Source organism: Colletotrichum scovillei (assembly GCF_011075155.1).
Source record: "Colletotrichum scovillei strain TJNH1 chromosome Unknown Contig00002, whole genome shotgun sequence".
Lineage (NCBI taxonomy): Eukaryota > Fungi > Ascomycota > Sordariomycetes > Glomerellales > Glomerellaceae > Colletotrichum > Colletotrichum scovillei.
Window position 1 is genome coordinate 3,728,865 of NW_023336260.1, and position 12,946 is coordinate 3,741,810.

General features: G+C 51.1%; 4 protein-coding genes across 4 annotated transcripts; all 4 read right to left on the bottom strand.

The window, feature by feature from the left end:
- Nucleotides 1–204: 204 nt before the first annotated feature.
- Nucleotides 205–1,230, bottom strand: HER10_EVM0004658 (phytanoyl-CoA dioxygenase; the record flags this gene model as incomplete). Its single annotated transcript, XM_035474294.1, has 1 exon — nt 205–1,230. The coding sequence occupies exon 1, from the start codon at nt 1,138–1,140 to the stop codon at nt 205–207; it is 936 nt and encodes a 311-aa protein (XP_035337140.1). The 5' UTR covers nt 1,141–1,230.
- Nucleotides 1,231–1,689: 459 nt separating this feature from the next.
- On the bottom strand, nt 1,690–3,652 carry HER10_EVM0008732 (uncharacterized protein; the record flags this gene model as incomplete). Its single annotated transcript, XM_035478242.1, has 10 exons — nt 1,690–1,827; nt 1,919–2,063; nt 2,121–2,459; nt 2,522–2,675; nt 2,727–2,789; nt 2,842–2,881; nt 2,941–2,996; nt 3,053–3,183; nt 3,257–3,367; nt 3,435–3,652. 10 exons carry the CDS (start codon nt 3,650–3,652, stop codon nt 1,690–1,692), a joined length of 1,395 nt encoding a protein of 464 aa, XP_035337472.1.
- A 645-nt stretch (nt 3,653–4,297) lies between these two features.
- HER10_EVM0004703 (glucose and galactose transporter) lies at nt 4,298–5,876 on the bottom strand (the record flags this gene model as incomplete). The annotated part of the gene is made up of 4 exons (XM_035474337.1): nt 5,554–5,876; nt 4,720–5,496; nt 4,591–4,663; nt 4,298–4,540 (listed from the first exon to the last, which is right to left on the bottom strand). Exons 1-4 carry the CDS (start codon nt 5,823–5,825, stop codon nt 4,298–4,300), a joined length of 1,365 nt encoding a protein of 454 aa, XP_035337146.1. The 5' UTR covers nt 5,826–5,876.
- Nucleotides 5,877–7,959: 2,083 nt separating this feature from the next.
- On the bottom strand, nt 7,960–11,060 carry HER10_EVM0004015 (uncharacterized protein). Its single transcript, XM_035473675.1, has 2 exons — nt 9,626–11,060; nt 7,960–9,571 (listed from the first exon to the last, which is right to left on the bottom strand). Exons 1-2 carry the CDS (start codon nt 9,852–9,854, stop codon nt 8,082–8,084), a joined length of 1,719 nt encoding a protein of 572 aa, XP_035337094.1. The 5' UTR covers nt 9,855–11,060; the 3' UTR covers nt 7,960–8,081.
- Nucleotides 11,061–12,946: the final 1,886 nt, after the last annotated feature.

Below are 12,946 nucleotides of genomic sequence, written 5' to 3' on the forward strand. Positions count from 1 at the left end.
CGATCACCAACCGAGATCATTCGACCGCAGCTAGAATTCAGTTCCTAATCAAGCCTTTATTACATGATGGACGAACGAATCATCAATACCATCGTCAGAAGATTTTCGATCAAGTGGGCAAGCATATGTACAAATCCCAAGCCCCCAGGCAAAGTGGTCGCCGTCTCCGCCTACCCCAGCTTGTACTGCTGCGGGGTTGCATGTTTAATATGCCTCAAACCCCGCCAGCCTCAGCAACTCTGGAGTAAGCTCAGGTTTCTCCAACGGCTCCATTCTTCTATTGTCAACAGTCCCGTCCGGCAGGGTTGGCTGATTTGTCCTCGGAACAATGTTGTCATGAGGCCAATGTGTCGTAGCCAGCCACTCGTCGAAGGCTTTCTTCTTGGCTTCGAGGGCCGCCTTCGTCGCAAAAGATGCAGGAGCATACGACACATATGTGATGGTCCGTATGGTATTGCTCTTTGATGTTGGCTCGGCCCCGAAGTGGATTAGTCGCGAATCCCAGATGATCAAATCACCTGGTTCCGCGACAACCTTATGCTCCCGATAGCCTTCCTTCTCGAACCATGCAATCTGCTCAGGCGTGTAGTTGAAAAAGTCTTTTCGCGTCCACTCCGACTTGTCGGTATGCTCTTTGAAGAACGACTCGGTGATCTTGTGCGTTCCCGGGTATACCGTCAAACCGCCGTCCTCGGGGCCAGCCTTTGAGAGGTTCACTATGCCTTGAACGCACTCTAGGCCTTGTCTGTACGGGCTCTGGTCGACATGAGGCCATTTTTTCCTGGGAATATGACCTTGGCGTCTTGGAAGTGTGATGTTCAGGGCATCAAAGGAGACGATAAGGTCGCGGGTATTCCACACGTCGGCGAAGACATCGATCACGCCTGGTTCCAGGCGTATGTCCCACATGAACTTCTCGTGCACAACCCCGTAATGGTTCACTGTGTTGATTCCGGAAATGAATGGCAGATTTTCAGGGGTCCATGTTGTGGGATCTGCTAGATCCAAGGCGGCGTTGTCGAAGGACTTGAGCCACGCGAAGGCCTTTTGCTGATACTCGATAGCTTTATTATAAGGGATTACCGATGGGATGACCGCAAAGCCATTCTCAGTGAATTGTCTGTACCAATCTGGTCTCATAATCTCAAATTTGATATTGGAAATATAAGTAGGTGGTGCGAGAATCTTACTTTCTTTCAAGGAGGTATGTTACTTTTCGTGCAATGGAAGAGTCGTGTACATATTGTTATTATGCACTGAACTGTTTTTATCAAGCATAGCCCATCCGAAGAGGGGTATGACTAGTGTATCTACCATGGGAATCACGGAAGACTTGCGAGTGATGAGGTGCTCTCACAGCATCCACTCCAATCTGGCGGGAATCATTATGGCTGCATTACACCCGAGAACTAATACTGCGAAGTCGGCGGGGCTGGCCATGGCAGACTTTGTCAGTTGAGTAGCGAAATGCCTCTCAATCGCAAATGACATCACAGAATTTGCAGTCGAAGCGAGAAAGGTGCTTTTAGCTGCCTGAAACCGAGAATCTTATTTCTATATAACTTTGCAAAAAGCCTGGGAATTTGAGCTTGTACTCAAGTTCAAGTTGACAGCTTCTCTATAGTATCATAACAACAATCTACAAGAGCTATCGCTCTTGAACATGATCATGTTTCCAACTCTCCGAATTCAAATAGAAACGCTTTTGCTCGACTCTTCCTCCGCAACATCCTCCAGCGGCTTCGCGTCGATCGATCGAACGGCGAAATACGTTGGGATAAGAGCTAAACCCCATAGACCAAAATTGACGCTGGCGGCGGCAATAAGCTTCGATTGGTATTAGCTTATTATCAACGAATAACATGAAGAAAAAGCCCCCCACGTTTCATGACTTCTCCAAGGGATGAGGAACACTTACAGGAGCATGCGTAGAGCTAATACCTGACGCCACCGCGCCTCCAGCCGCTTCAACGGCTCGAACTGTTGATGTAAATCGAATGATCTCAGCGTTATCACGCGCCATGTAGCCAGCAAGCCAGTAACCATAGTTGTATGCCAATGCGCTGCCGTCAGTCAATACATGTGATCAACAAGGTTAAAAGATGTGGGGTGGGACTCACAAGTTAACCTGCAAGAGGATGTAAAGCGCCCATCCACGACCGAAACCGCTGTCGACCCAATCCAAAGCAGGAGCTTTCAACCCATATTCTCGCTGAATGACAATTGCCCAAATCCAGGTTCCCCCAAATAGTGCCATGATTCCGAAGTAAGCGAACCGGGCCCGCTGATTGATAGTGAATCGCTTCCAGTCCAGGAAGTTGCCGAATATGAAGTTGGCAGTAATCTGAGCCAGTGCAGAGACTAGTGATGCCAGGGCACGGGAGCGAACGGAGAAGTAAAGCGACAGGTAGGATCCCGCATATGATAGTAGAAATGTGGCGTAGAAGAAGAAGGGGAATCTTTATGTCTTGTCAGCATCGCATCCCTGATCGAGGCCTTCTCTCGTTGTCTAGTCACTCACACTAGCAAGAAATCTTTGCGAATGAGAATTTTGGCAACAGCCTTTAGTTCTGATACCGTGGGAATCCGCTCAGCCTTTGCTACTTTTCTTCCATCTTGGCGTTGCACCTTCTGAGGAGGAGACAGAAGCATTGCTACAAAAGGCCCAAGACATTCTGGAAATGGTTAGACAATTGTAGTAAGACTGCAAAAAGCCAAGAACTTACGCAAAGCCACAAAGACAATGTAGGTCCTGTAGTCTAGCTTTCCCGTTGTCTTGCCAGTCGCATCTGAGGAAAGTCAGCACGTATTTCCTGTAAAGTGCAACTCTGCTTCACTCACTGAATGCAAGGTTAATAGCACCTCCAACGATAGATCCGCCCTGAAGCCCGTCAGCACTGTTGGTACCAGATGTAGAATCCTCGTCACACGACCACTGACATTTCTATACGCCAGCCAGTAGGCTAAATACCTGCCGCGTTTCTGGTCTTCCGGATCTATGCTTCGAAGTTAAATGGATTCTAGTAGGCCGCCCAAGGCTAAGATGACTTACAGCTGATCATGATCGCGCCTTCTGCAGCCCAGAAAACACCGGCAGTGATACCACAAGCAGCAGAACCGACGTAGACGAACCACTCATTGCCGTATCGGTTGTTTGTGTACAGCGACGCTGAGTACAGAGCACTGCACCATGTTGGATTAATCTCCGTACTTGAAATTTCTATTCATCTCATACTCAAGGCTAGAGGTGACTTACTATCCAGTCGTGCCGAAGATCAGGGCATTTTTGAGGCCAATTCTGTTGGCGACCACACTTCCCATGGAACATGTTACAACCATCATGACTCCTAAAACTGCATTCGCGGACCTTTGGGGTCAGTCAGTTGAAGGGGTTCGGCGAATGAGAATGCTTCAAAGTTTGAACGGAGACTTACATAACGAGGTACGGAGTCTGTTGACCACCTGCACCCGTCGATTGCATGGCATTGTAAAGGCCCGGGGCGAAGAATGCGCAAAGGCCAATGACAGTGGCCTGGAAAAAGACAGTTCGGTACCATGTTCGTTTGCCGATGCCAGGAGCCTCAAACTCCGGTACTGCATCCTCGTCAATTGCCGAGTGTGCCTCGATTGGTTGAGACTTTGGAGAAGCCATGTTGCACGGACTGTCCTGGGTCGCAGGCGAATAGCGTTCAGTCAACAGGCTGTAGATAGCAATCGCGATATAGATTAAAGCTGGCGGCAGAAAACTCGTCTGAGATCGCCAGGTTGAATGACAGCCTAGATTCGGAACATAACGTGAAGACTACGCACTTTCAAAATCACGAAGATGAACTTGAAATATCTTCCACATCCTGGTACTGTTTCCCCGATAGCGGTGGCTCAGTGTTTCGCGATCTGAGTTATCATGGCGTGCTTAATATGTCTCCACATCGAGTGCAAAGACACGCGAAGGATTCTCGGCTGTCACAATGGGACTCTGGTATCCTTGGCTCAGTTGTTCCACTGATGCCTCCCAGTAACGTCCAAAGACTTTTGTACTCAAGGCAGGGATACAAATGGGGATTGCGCCATTTCGAAGCCCACACAACTGCATCCCCTCGTGGCATCTTGGTGATATTGGTTCACCGCGTCTTGTCACGCTAATCAACACCTAAATGTCTTTCCTCGACACGCAATCCTTAGCCTTGAATCAGATTTTATTGCTTCATGAATTGCTGTTTCATCTTTGAGCAAGAGCTTTGATTGGCTACCTTTTCGAGCCTCTTGATGTCCACATGTGTACTGGCTGTCTCAATCTCTACTCCTGGTGCAAAGCGGTGTTTGACGATTCTTTAGGCTTCGGTATCAGCATCCAATTGATTCCTGTTCCTGCAATTAGGGCAATCAGAATAGGCTGCAGCACACTGACGCCTATGCGAGATGCGATTACTCCCGTAATGACGGGGAACAGAGATCCACCAATCTGCCCGATCACAAACACGAATGAGAGGGCTGTTGGTTGCACCTCTGGTGAGAAGAGTTTAGATCCAACAGATATACCCTAGAAATCGTTAGACATCTGGGTCCTGCACCAGTAGTCGCACAACTTACCGTGGCAAAGAGAGGGCCAGAAAAGAATCCAAAGAAACTAATGGCCACTGAAGCTGCGATGATGTTTGGCACCCTGTTTCAGACGCATTAGACTCTAGGAGTCACGAGCTTGACGGCTTTTATACTCACAACCAGAATACCAACTGAAAGGCGATGCAGAGCACCACATAAAGCAGAATCATTCTCCTCTCACCTAGACGATAGGTAGGTTCAGCCAAAAGAAGGCGACCAAGCATGGCTCCTCCATTGAAGCCCGCCGGGACATAACCCATGGCGCCGAGATTACCACCACGAATCTCAACGAGGTATTCGACAATCCATCCACTTGCCGTAATCGTCGCTCCAAGTAGGAAAAAAAAGAAGATACTGACCATCCAAAGAGAGTTGGATCGTAGAGCAGTCTTCATTAGTTGGGATGCGCTCTTCTTCTCTTCGTCGTTAGTCCCTGCTTCTGGCTCGGTCTCCCCGTTCTTTTTACGTCCAAATTTGATAGTGTCTCGGAAGGCGTAGCAGGTCAGGGCAAAGTTGAGAACACCAATGGCGAGTGGGAAAATGTAGAAGAGATACCATCGAGAGGTCTCCCCAGCCGATGCAATTGGAGTCGCGACAAATGGGGCAACGAGACAACCCGCCATGTACAATGCATGGATAAAGGCCAGCCATCGATGTGCAGCCTTGGCGCTAGCTACATACGCATTTGCACCTGCATCTTGGTAGGCCTGTCCGAGGCATACGAGCCAAAACGTGACGGCAAAAAATGGGAAGGGAGGTCGCCATGCCCGGAGTGCATGGGCCAAGACTTGGAAGAAGGCGCCGAAAGCGAGCAGTCCGCCAAGGTCGAACTTTTGTCGGAGATGAGTGTTGGTAAGGGCAGCAAGGAACCACCCGAGGAAGTTTGCTCCGTAGCTTGGATCAGAAATTAGTTTTGAAGCCAAGTTCAGAATCATGGCTTTCGCTACGCACATAATAGAAACGACTGCTGTGGTGATGTTATAGTCGCGGATCATGTAGGGAAGAAGAGGACCGACACTGCCGTCATTGACTCCAGAGATGAAGAAGGCGAAGCCTGAGGCTATGAGCTTCAGGAGTGTGGCATTGTCAAGCTTGTCGCTCTGGCCAGTGTCTGCAGGGTAATCGGATCCTAGAACTTGTTCGCTGCGGGGTTGTTTGGGTGCTTCGGCAAGTTCATAAGACTCTGTCAACGCGTGTTGCTGTTGAGTGACTGTGGCCATCATGAAGCTTCAAATAGGTAAGTCGAGGCGGATAAACCAAGACTCCTCAGATGGAATAAGGTAGGCCATAGGATGAGGCGAGAGAGCCTTTATGGAGGCCGGGCTCCAAGGCTAGGGACGGTTAATCAACGGCCCCACCCACGCAGTTGGGTTGGTTGTTGTTCCGGAAGAGGATGATGGCTAAACTCCGGAGGGTCAATTTTAGATTATGTCACTCTCCACTGTAGGAACACCGTCATCTGCCGGCCGGTCTCTCCACAGAACGGCGGGGCGGGCCGGAATTTCGGGCGCGCTTCCGTCCAGCTATTCCGGACTGTCTCAAGTTCGATTCACAAGGTAATTAGGTGTGCTCATCAGCGTATCGCTTCTCAACACTCTCAATATCAGGATGTCTGAGGATTGCAAGTAAACAGACCCAGGTGTCAATAGTTTCTCCGATTCTAAAGGTGGCCCGAGTACAATGACGAATCCAGGTCACAGGCCTCGTGGAAACATAACTTTGAAGTGGCGAGCTAGAAAACTTTCTATCAAATCGTCGTACCTCGATCCGGAGATATGTCATGGCGAAATGCTCCCTGCTCTAGAACGGTCAGTAAGTTTCTCTCACTTGAATACGCAAACCCATTGAGCGGCCCGATTCACAAATCTTCAAGTTGACTTCATACATGTTGGCCCAAACCGTTCCTTGTATTTGATTGATCAAAATCACCAACTGTGGGCATTCCAAAACTAATCAGAAACGTATTGAATCCATCCAATTCAAGTGGATAGAATGAGTGTGAGAGCTGTAGATTCTTTGACCAACAACGACAAATAGTACTGAATCATGATTGGAAATCTCAGGCATGAGGGCTCTCCGTTCTCTAATCGATGAACTTCAACCTAGCGGTGAAGGTTTTGTGAGCCTGCACGGCCATTGAACGCAGTGATAGTCTCTCATCTTGCTCGAACCCAAGATATGGGCATTTGACTTTTGACGTCGACCTTTTAGCCATTCGACCATGCATATGACAACATAGAGGAAGATCAACTTCCGTGTCGTATTCTAGAAAAGGTTCCATAGTGTAAGAGATGAACGACTACACTGCTACAGAGGCTATTGTTTGTTAATCATACTGCTCTTTGAAATCTCATGTACCTGAGGTACCTTAGGTGTTAAAGTATCGCTGAGTGCCAAACGCCAGAAGCATGTTGTCGCCCCTCCTCGGTCCCGCATGTTTTGTTGGCGCATCCTAGCTTCTTATGAAACTGCTCTGCAGGACAAGGCACAGGAACACAAGATTTCGATTTCACAGAGTAAACTTTCTAGTCTCGGCAGTCCCAACCCAACGGGCAGCCCACCACTTCATTGATGTGACTGAGACAGCTGGGGCGAGTGTGACATCCATTCTAACCACACACATCACTATCACCTGCATGAACAAATGTGCCGCCGAGTTCTCGAGACTCTCCTGGCGCTCTTTCAAGCCAGCTTGAGTATCTTAATTCTGGAGGGGCATAGCCGATACGTTCTAGCAACGTGATGTATTGATGAGTAGTTGATACGGTCTGATCGGCAATTGCATGTCTAGTCTAGATTTCAAGAACACACGTCTTACTCATGTAGCATTGCGTGGTATACCCCTGCCAAAACCTTGGCTGAACGAAAAGCTGTCGGCGATGACTGCTTTACCTTGGGGAGCTGTCGTTCATGTCCAATGCGATACACTGACGGCCGTTGACAATCGATCGTTCGCGACGGTAAGGGGGGAATCGTTGTGTGTATCTCCGGATACAGAACATGTCGAGTCATATGCGAAGAAGACAACCTTCAGCCCAAGAACGGGGCGTGTGCTGCCCTAGCGGGGTTGTTCCTCTTGTTCCTGAAATAGTACGGTTTCATGCGTTCCTGATCAGACGGAAAAGTCTAAAACGTTACCCGTCAAATCAGAAGCAGACATATTTCCCGCGTCGGAAATGCGCACGTCTTCACTGGCCGAGTCCTTGTTGGTGTTGTTTTATCGTTTTTTATTTCTTTTTGGATTTTATCTCAACTCTCGCGAGACGATTTTCCACAGGATTATACCACAGAATCAGTCCTCGCCTTCCGCACACACACTAATTTATGAATCTTCTGTCCCAGACAGCGATTGGAGGTTTTGAATGTATAGAAACGAGTGAGATAGTGTAATGAAAACATTGTATGCAGAATGTCGCCCATTGATACCCATGAGTGAGTGAGAGTACGATGGGCTAGCAGCACAAGAATTTGATCTCAGATCACCAGCCAAAATTGGACATGAGGTTTCGCCGCTTCACGAAGCTCGCTCGTCGACGTCTTTCAAATGCTGCTCCAGCCGATTTCCCTGCGGCTGCTGCTCCCTCTCCCCCAGCAGCCGCTTCCTTTGCCTTCTTAGCCTCGGGGTCGTCACCTTTTCCTTTGCCTTTGCCTTCAGGTCCACCCGCAGCTTCCTCGGCGGGCCCAGCGGCACCCTCGGGACCGTTGTCCTTGGCCTTCTTCTTCGCCTCGGGGTCATCGTCTTTGCCTTTGCCCTTGGCTTTGCCATCTGGACCTGCTGGCGCCGTGCCGTTCACGGCCGCTCCTGGAAGAAGTGCGGCTTTGCCTTTAGCCTTCTTGTCCTTCTTGGCCTTCTTGGCTTTTCCATCTGGTCCAACGGCTTCGGTGCCATTACCTGCGGCGCCGGGAATCGCCCCCTTGCCCTTTCCATCCTTCAGCTTCTTTGCGTCCTTGCCCTTGGCATCCTTGCCTTTCTTTCCCTTCTTGCCCGGAGGCGCAGGTGCTGTTCCGTTGGCGGCCGCCTGGCCGGGGCCAGCAGCACCTGCTAGCTGTCCCTCAGCCTTCTTCTTGGCTTCGTCTCTTGCCTTCTTTGCATCGTCCCTTGCTTTCTTGCCGGCGTCATCCTTGCCCTTGCCCTTCTTTCCTTTCTTGCCTGCAGGGTCAGTTCCATTTCCCGCGAGAGCGGGAGGAGGAGGAGGTTGAGCTGCAGCAGGTTGAGGAGGAGCCCCTACGGCCAATGGCGCAAGAGGCTCACCAGCTACAGCGGGAGCAGCCTCTGGCGGCGGTGGTGGAGCTCCCTCGGCATCAGGCGGTGGTGGAGGAGGAGCGTTAGGGTCGGGAGCCGGTCCTCCATCGGGAGGTGGTGGTGAAGGCCCATCATCAGGAGGAGGGGGAGGTGCCTCGCCGTCTGGAGGTGGTGGTGGAGGAGCATTGGGATCGGGAGCTGGACCTCCATCAGGAGGTGGCGGGGGAGGGGCATTCGGGTCAGGAGCCGGTCCTCCCTCTGGAGGAGGTGGTGGTGGCTCTGCATTTGGATCAGGCGGCGGCGGCGGCGCTCCATCAGGAGGTGGTGGAGGAGGTGCGTTCGGGTCTGGGGGAGCGGCATTTGGATCGGGAGGCGGCGGCGGCGGTGCTCCGTTAGGTGATGGTGGCGGGGGAGCACCGTTAGCCGGAGGAGGAGGTGGAGGAGCGCCATTCGCGGGGGGCGGAGGCGGGGGAGCCGCGTTTGGGTCAGGCGGTGGTGGAGGAGCACCGTTAGGCGGCGGAGGAGGAGGAGCAGCGTTTGGATCGGGAGGCGGAGGAGGTGCACCGTTCACCGGAGGAGGAGGAGGAGGTGCTGCTCCATTTGCCGGGGGAGGAGGAGGAGGAGCCTCTCCCGCAGCCGGTGCCGGTGGTGCTGCCGGTTGGGCTTGAGGGGCAGCAGGAACAGCCCCATCAGCAGCAAGAGGAGCTATTTCCGGAGTCCCATCGCCTAGATAGAGTCAGTTTATGCATTTGATACCAATCTATGATGTGCATGACGAACCCTGTGCCTTGTTATTACTGCCAAGAGCAGACAATACACTATCGACGTCCAACTTCTGTACAAAGTTTCTGACATTCAGGCCTCGAGCCTTTACGGAGGCAACATTCAAAGCCCGCTTTGTATCTTCCGAGGCTTCATTATTTCGTCGAGTATCGTAGTTGGCCGTTACCGCCGCGTTGAACAACAACGCTGCCACGGCGGCTTGGCGCCATGAGAGAGTGAAAGTCATCGAGACGCGGTTTGCTAAACAAACATAGAGACTAGGTAATTGTCGTAAAGTGGAAACTTCTGTGGCGTCAAGCCTAACAGAAAAGGAAAAGGAAAGGAAGTCCACGCAGTAGACTATAAAGAGAAAAAGAATGAGATGAAAAGAAGAGAAGGAGGCGAACGAGTAGGTTGGGGAGCAGAAGATCCGGACCGACAGAGAAGAGACGAAAGTCTCGGTTTAGATATAAAGTCGTTCGCCGACGAGGTGTGGGTGCGTGATGCTCCACTAGGCTTAGTCGGTTGAATCTGCTCTTCTCCGGACAATCACCACCGTGATGGTTATCCGACCCAGACACAACCAGACACTACTAAGTCAAGTGCAGGGGCCTGTTTGAGGAGTGCGCTGAACAAAAGAATCGTGAGTTCCAGAATGACCGACCCAGTTGGACCGAGTGTAAGATCTAGGCTCAGGGGGCAAGGTTGAGGTGTGCGAGCGAGGAGAGGGCAGCTCGCCACAGAAGAGTACGATGCCACGCTCGAAAGTCTCTCGCTTGAGGACAGGTGATAGAAACGGCGCTGTGACAGGCTTCAATAAGCCTGCAGGTCCAAAATTAGACTCAGAGTCGAGACGATCCGGACTCATGTATGGCCTGCATAGCGGGAGTTCGGAGGCGATCGCCAAGGCAGTACCCTTGGGAAAGCACACGGACAAGGTGAACATGGCTCGTAGACAAGCTTATTCATGTCAACGTTGCGGCGGCCCGCGGGGATTTGCGCTCGGGTCCTGACTAGTCTCAGTGAAGTTCTCCAGTGTAGTAGAAAGGTGCCATGTTCTCAAACCAGTCGTGCGGGGGGTTTGTCGACTGCCCGTGATGTTGACACACTAGAGATGTTGACTAGGTGTAGGGGAGGAAAGCGTCCGCTGCTGCTGTCGGCAGGGTTATCCCGTGCGCAGCGGGTCAAGCAAGGCACGAGAACCACACCATCGCAAGGATAGCGGGGATCTCGTCTTGCTGAGAAGAAGCTGGATTGCCATCATTGACCGTGCAGTAGCAGCACTAGTGACAGATTCGGACTGGTGGAGGAGAGTTGCTCGAGGAAGAACCGTTTCAGTTACGGGGCCATCTCTATCCGGAATGCCTTCTTCGCTGAGAGCAAATTGTGGTCCTCGCGAGTGGCTGAGCGTGCTGTCACACCAAGTCGCAGATGTGTGCCAAGAGGGGTTGACATTGCACAGCAGTGAACCTGGGAGGAAAACTCAAATGCTATCGGACGACTATTTAAAAGTCGGCAAACCCGTTTCAGTTTGTTTCTTTCGGGTGGCCATACTACGCTAACAAATCTGCGCGTAGTGTTAGTGAACTCATCTTAACGCACTATCAAGCCCGCCTAGGTCACAGATCGTCTCAGACTTGGGGGCCATGGGGCCACATGCCTGGAACAGGAACTCTGCGCAGCCGGAATACTCTGGAGTCAGGTTCGTGGGCGAGATGGACTGATTCATCCGCTTCGGTCATCTGAAAGATCAGTCTGTCAGTGTGAGTTTCCATGCAACCTCCAGTCTCCAATTCCCACTTCAAGGTTTTTGAATGATGAACGATATTAGACAGGCGGCGACTTCCACTGATCCGGTGTGAATTGACGCCAAGGCAATTAGACATTGGCCTCATCGGCCGTCACACATGCAGCACCCTCCAACGACATGATGCTTGACATCTGCGAACATGTTCTCGTCATTCCTCTTCCTCAATGTTGAGCGACTCAGTGTAGATGCAGAGTGACGTTGACAAGGGAGTAGTGAGTAATCGGCCCCTACCAAAAGCCCGTGAAACACTTCGCCTACATTCAGGTGGCTGGCTCAATGTACTTATAAAGCCATGTGTCATTCTTGGTTGCCCCTCCGTGATTTGAGGCAGAATGCGGTGACAACAGTATTGCTTCTCCGTAGCAATGATGGCACTTGGACCAAGCGGCAGATCACCGTTGAATGTTTGCGATGCGCAGGGAGATTGACCTTGTCCATGTTCGCGAGGTGCTCGTAGCCATAATCCTTGCTGATCTTCAGACGCACGCTGTCGAGAGTTGCCACAGCCACGATGGGATTGATGACAAAAAATCACAGCCCCCGCTGTCACTGTTCGTTGAAGATTTCGTGATTCCTTACGCAAATACAATTATCGCTACAACGGCAAGTATTACCAGTGGGGTGTTGATGGGGACATCGGATGCGCAGTAAGAGCCGTTTATCAATTATCATTACGACCAACAGCCAAGAGACACCCAACATCAGGCGCCAAGAAGTGCACAGATGAGAGATTCCAACCATAACTGCAACTAGACCCCGGATCTATCGCATGATTAGTTTCCACTCTCGTGGGTCCAACAGCTTTCTACTTTTCGGCCGGGCTCGCTTGTGCATCTGGTGGCCTGCCGCAAAATATGCATACAGCAGCGACAACTAACGATTCTCCATAACAACGTGGAAGTTCGAGTCACAATAAGTCAAACCCCCCACTTCCTGGCACCCCCCTGTTTCTGGCACCCACAAAAACGATGGGATCACAACCCAACCTCCTCATTACTATTAACTATTGATCCTCAACCACACCCACTACAATACAACTGCCAGCCTCACTAGGGCATTCAGAGTCGCTGGATTCAGCCGTAATAACCTCCTTTTCACCCGCTTCGATTTGAGCCCGATGGATATCCCTGATGTTCGCAAACTTCGTGTTGGGATCGATCTGAACAGTCTTCCTCTTCCTAACTGCAGCGTTGGTAACTTGAGCCCTCAGGTGAGCCAGCTGCTGCTGGGCAACTGCCAGTTGCCAGGCCTGCTCTGTGAAGCCTTTTTTCACCTTCCTGAACAGCAGCCGTTGAGTGCTGGTATCATTGTCGAGTTGGGTGTATAAGTGCAGTTGACCGCTGAGCTCTGCCAGCTTCCTGGGTGTCGACCAGACCACTGCAGAGGAAGCAGAATCCCATGGCTCAACAGGGGTAGTTTGTTGACCATTATGGCATCGCTTTTGCCCCGACTGGTTGGTTTGGGTGTGGTGGGCTTAGAAAATCAGGTAATACCATAGGGTTCATCAGGGGCTTAACCATCGCTACAGG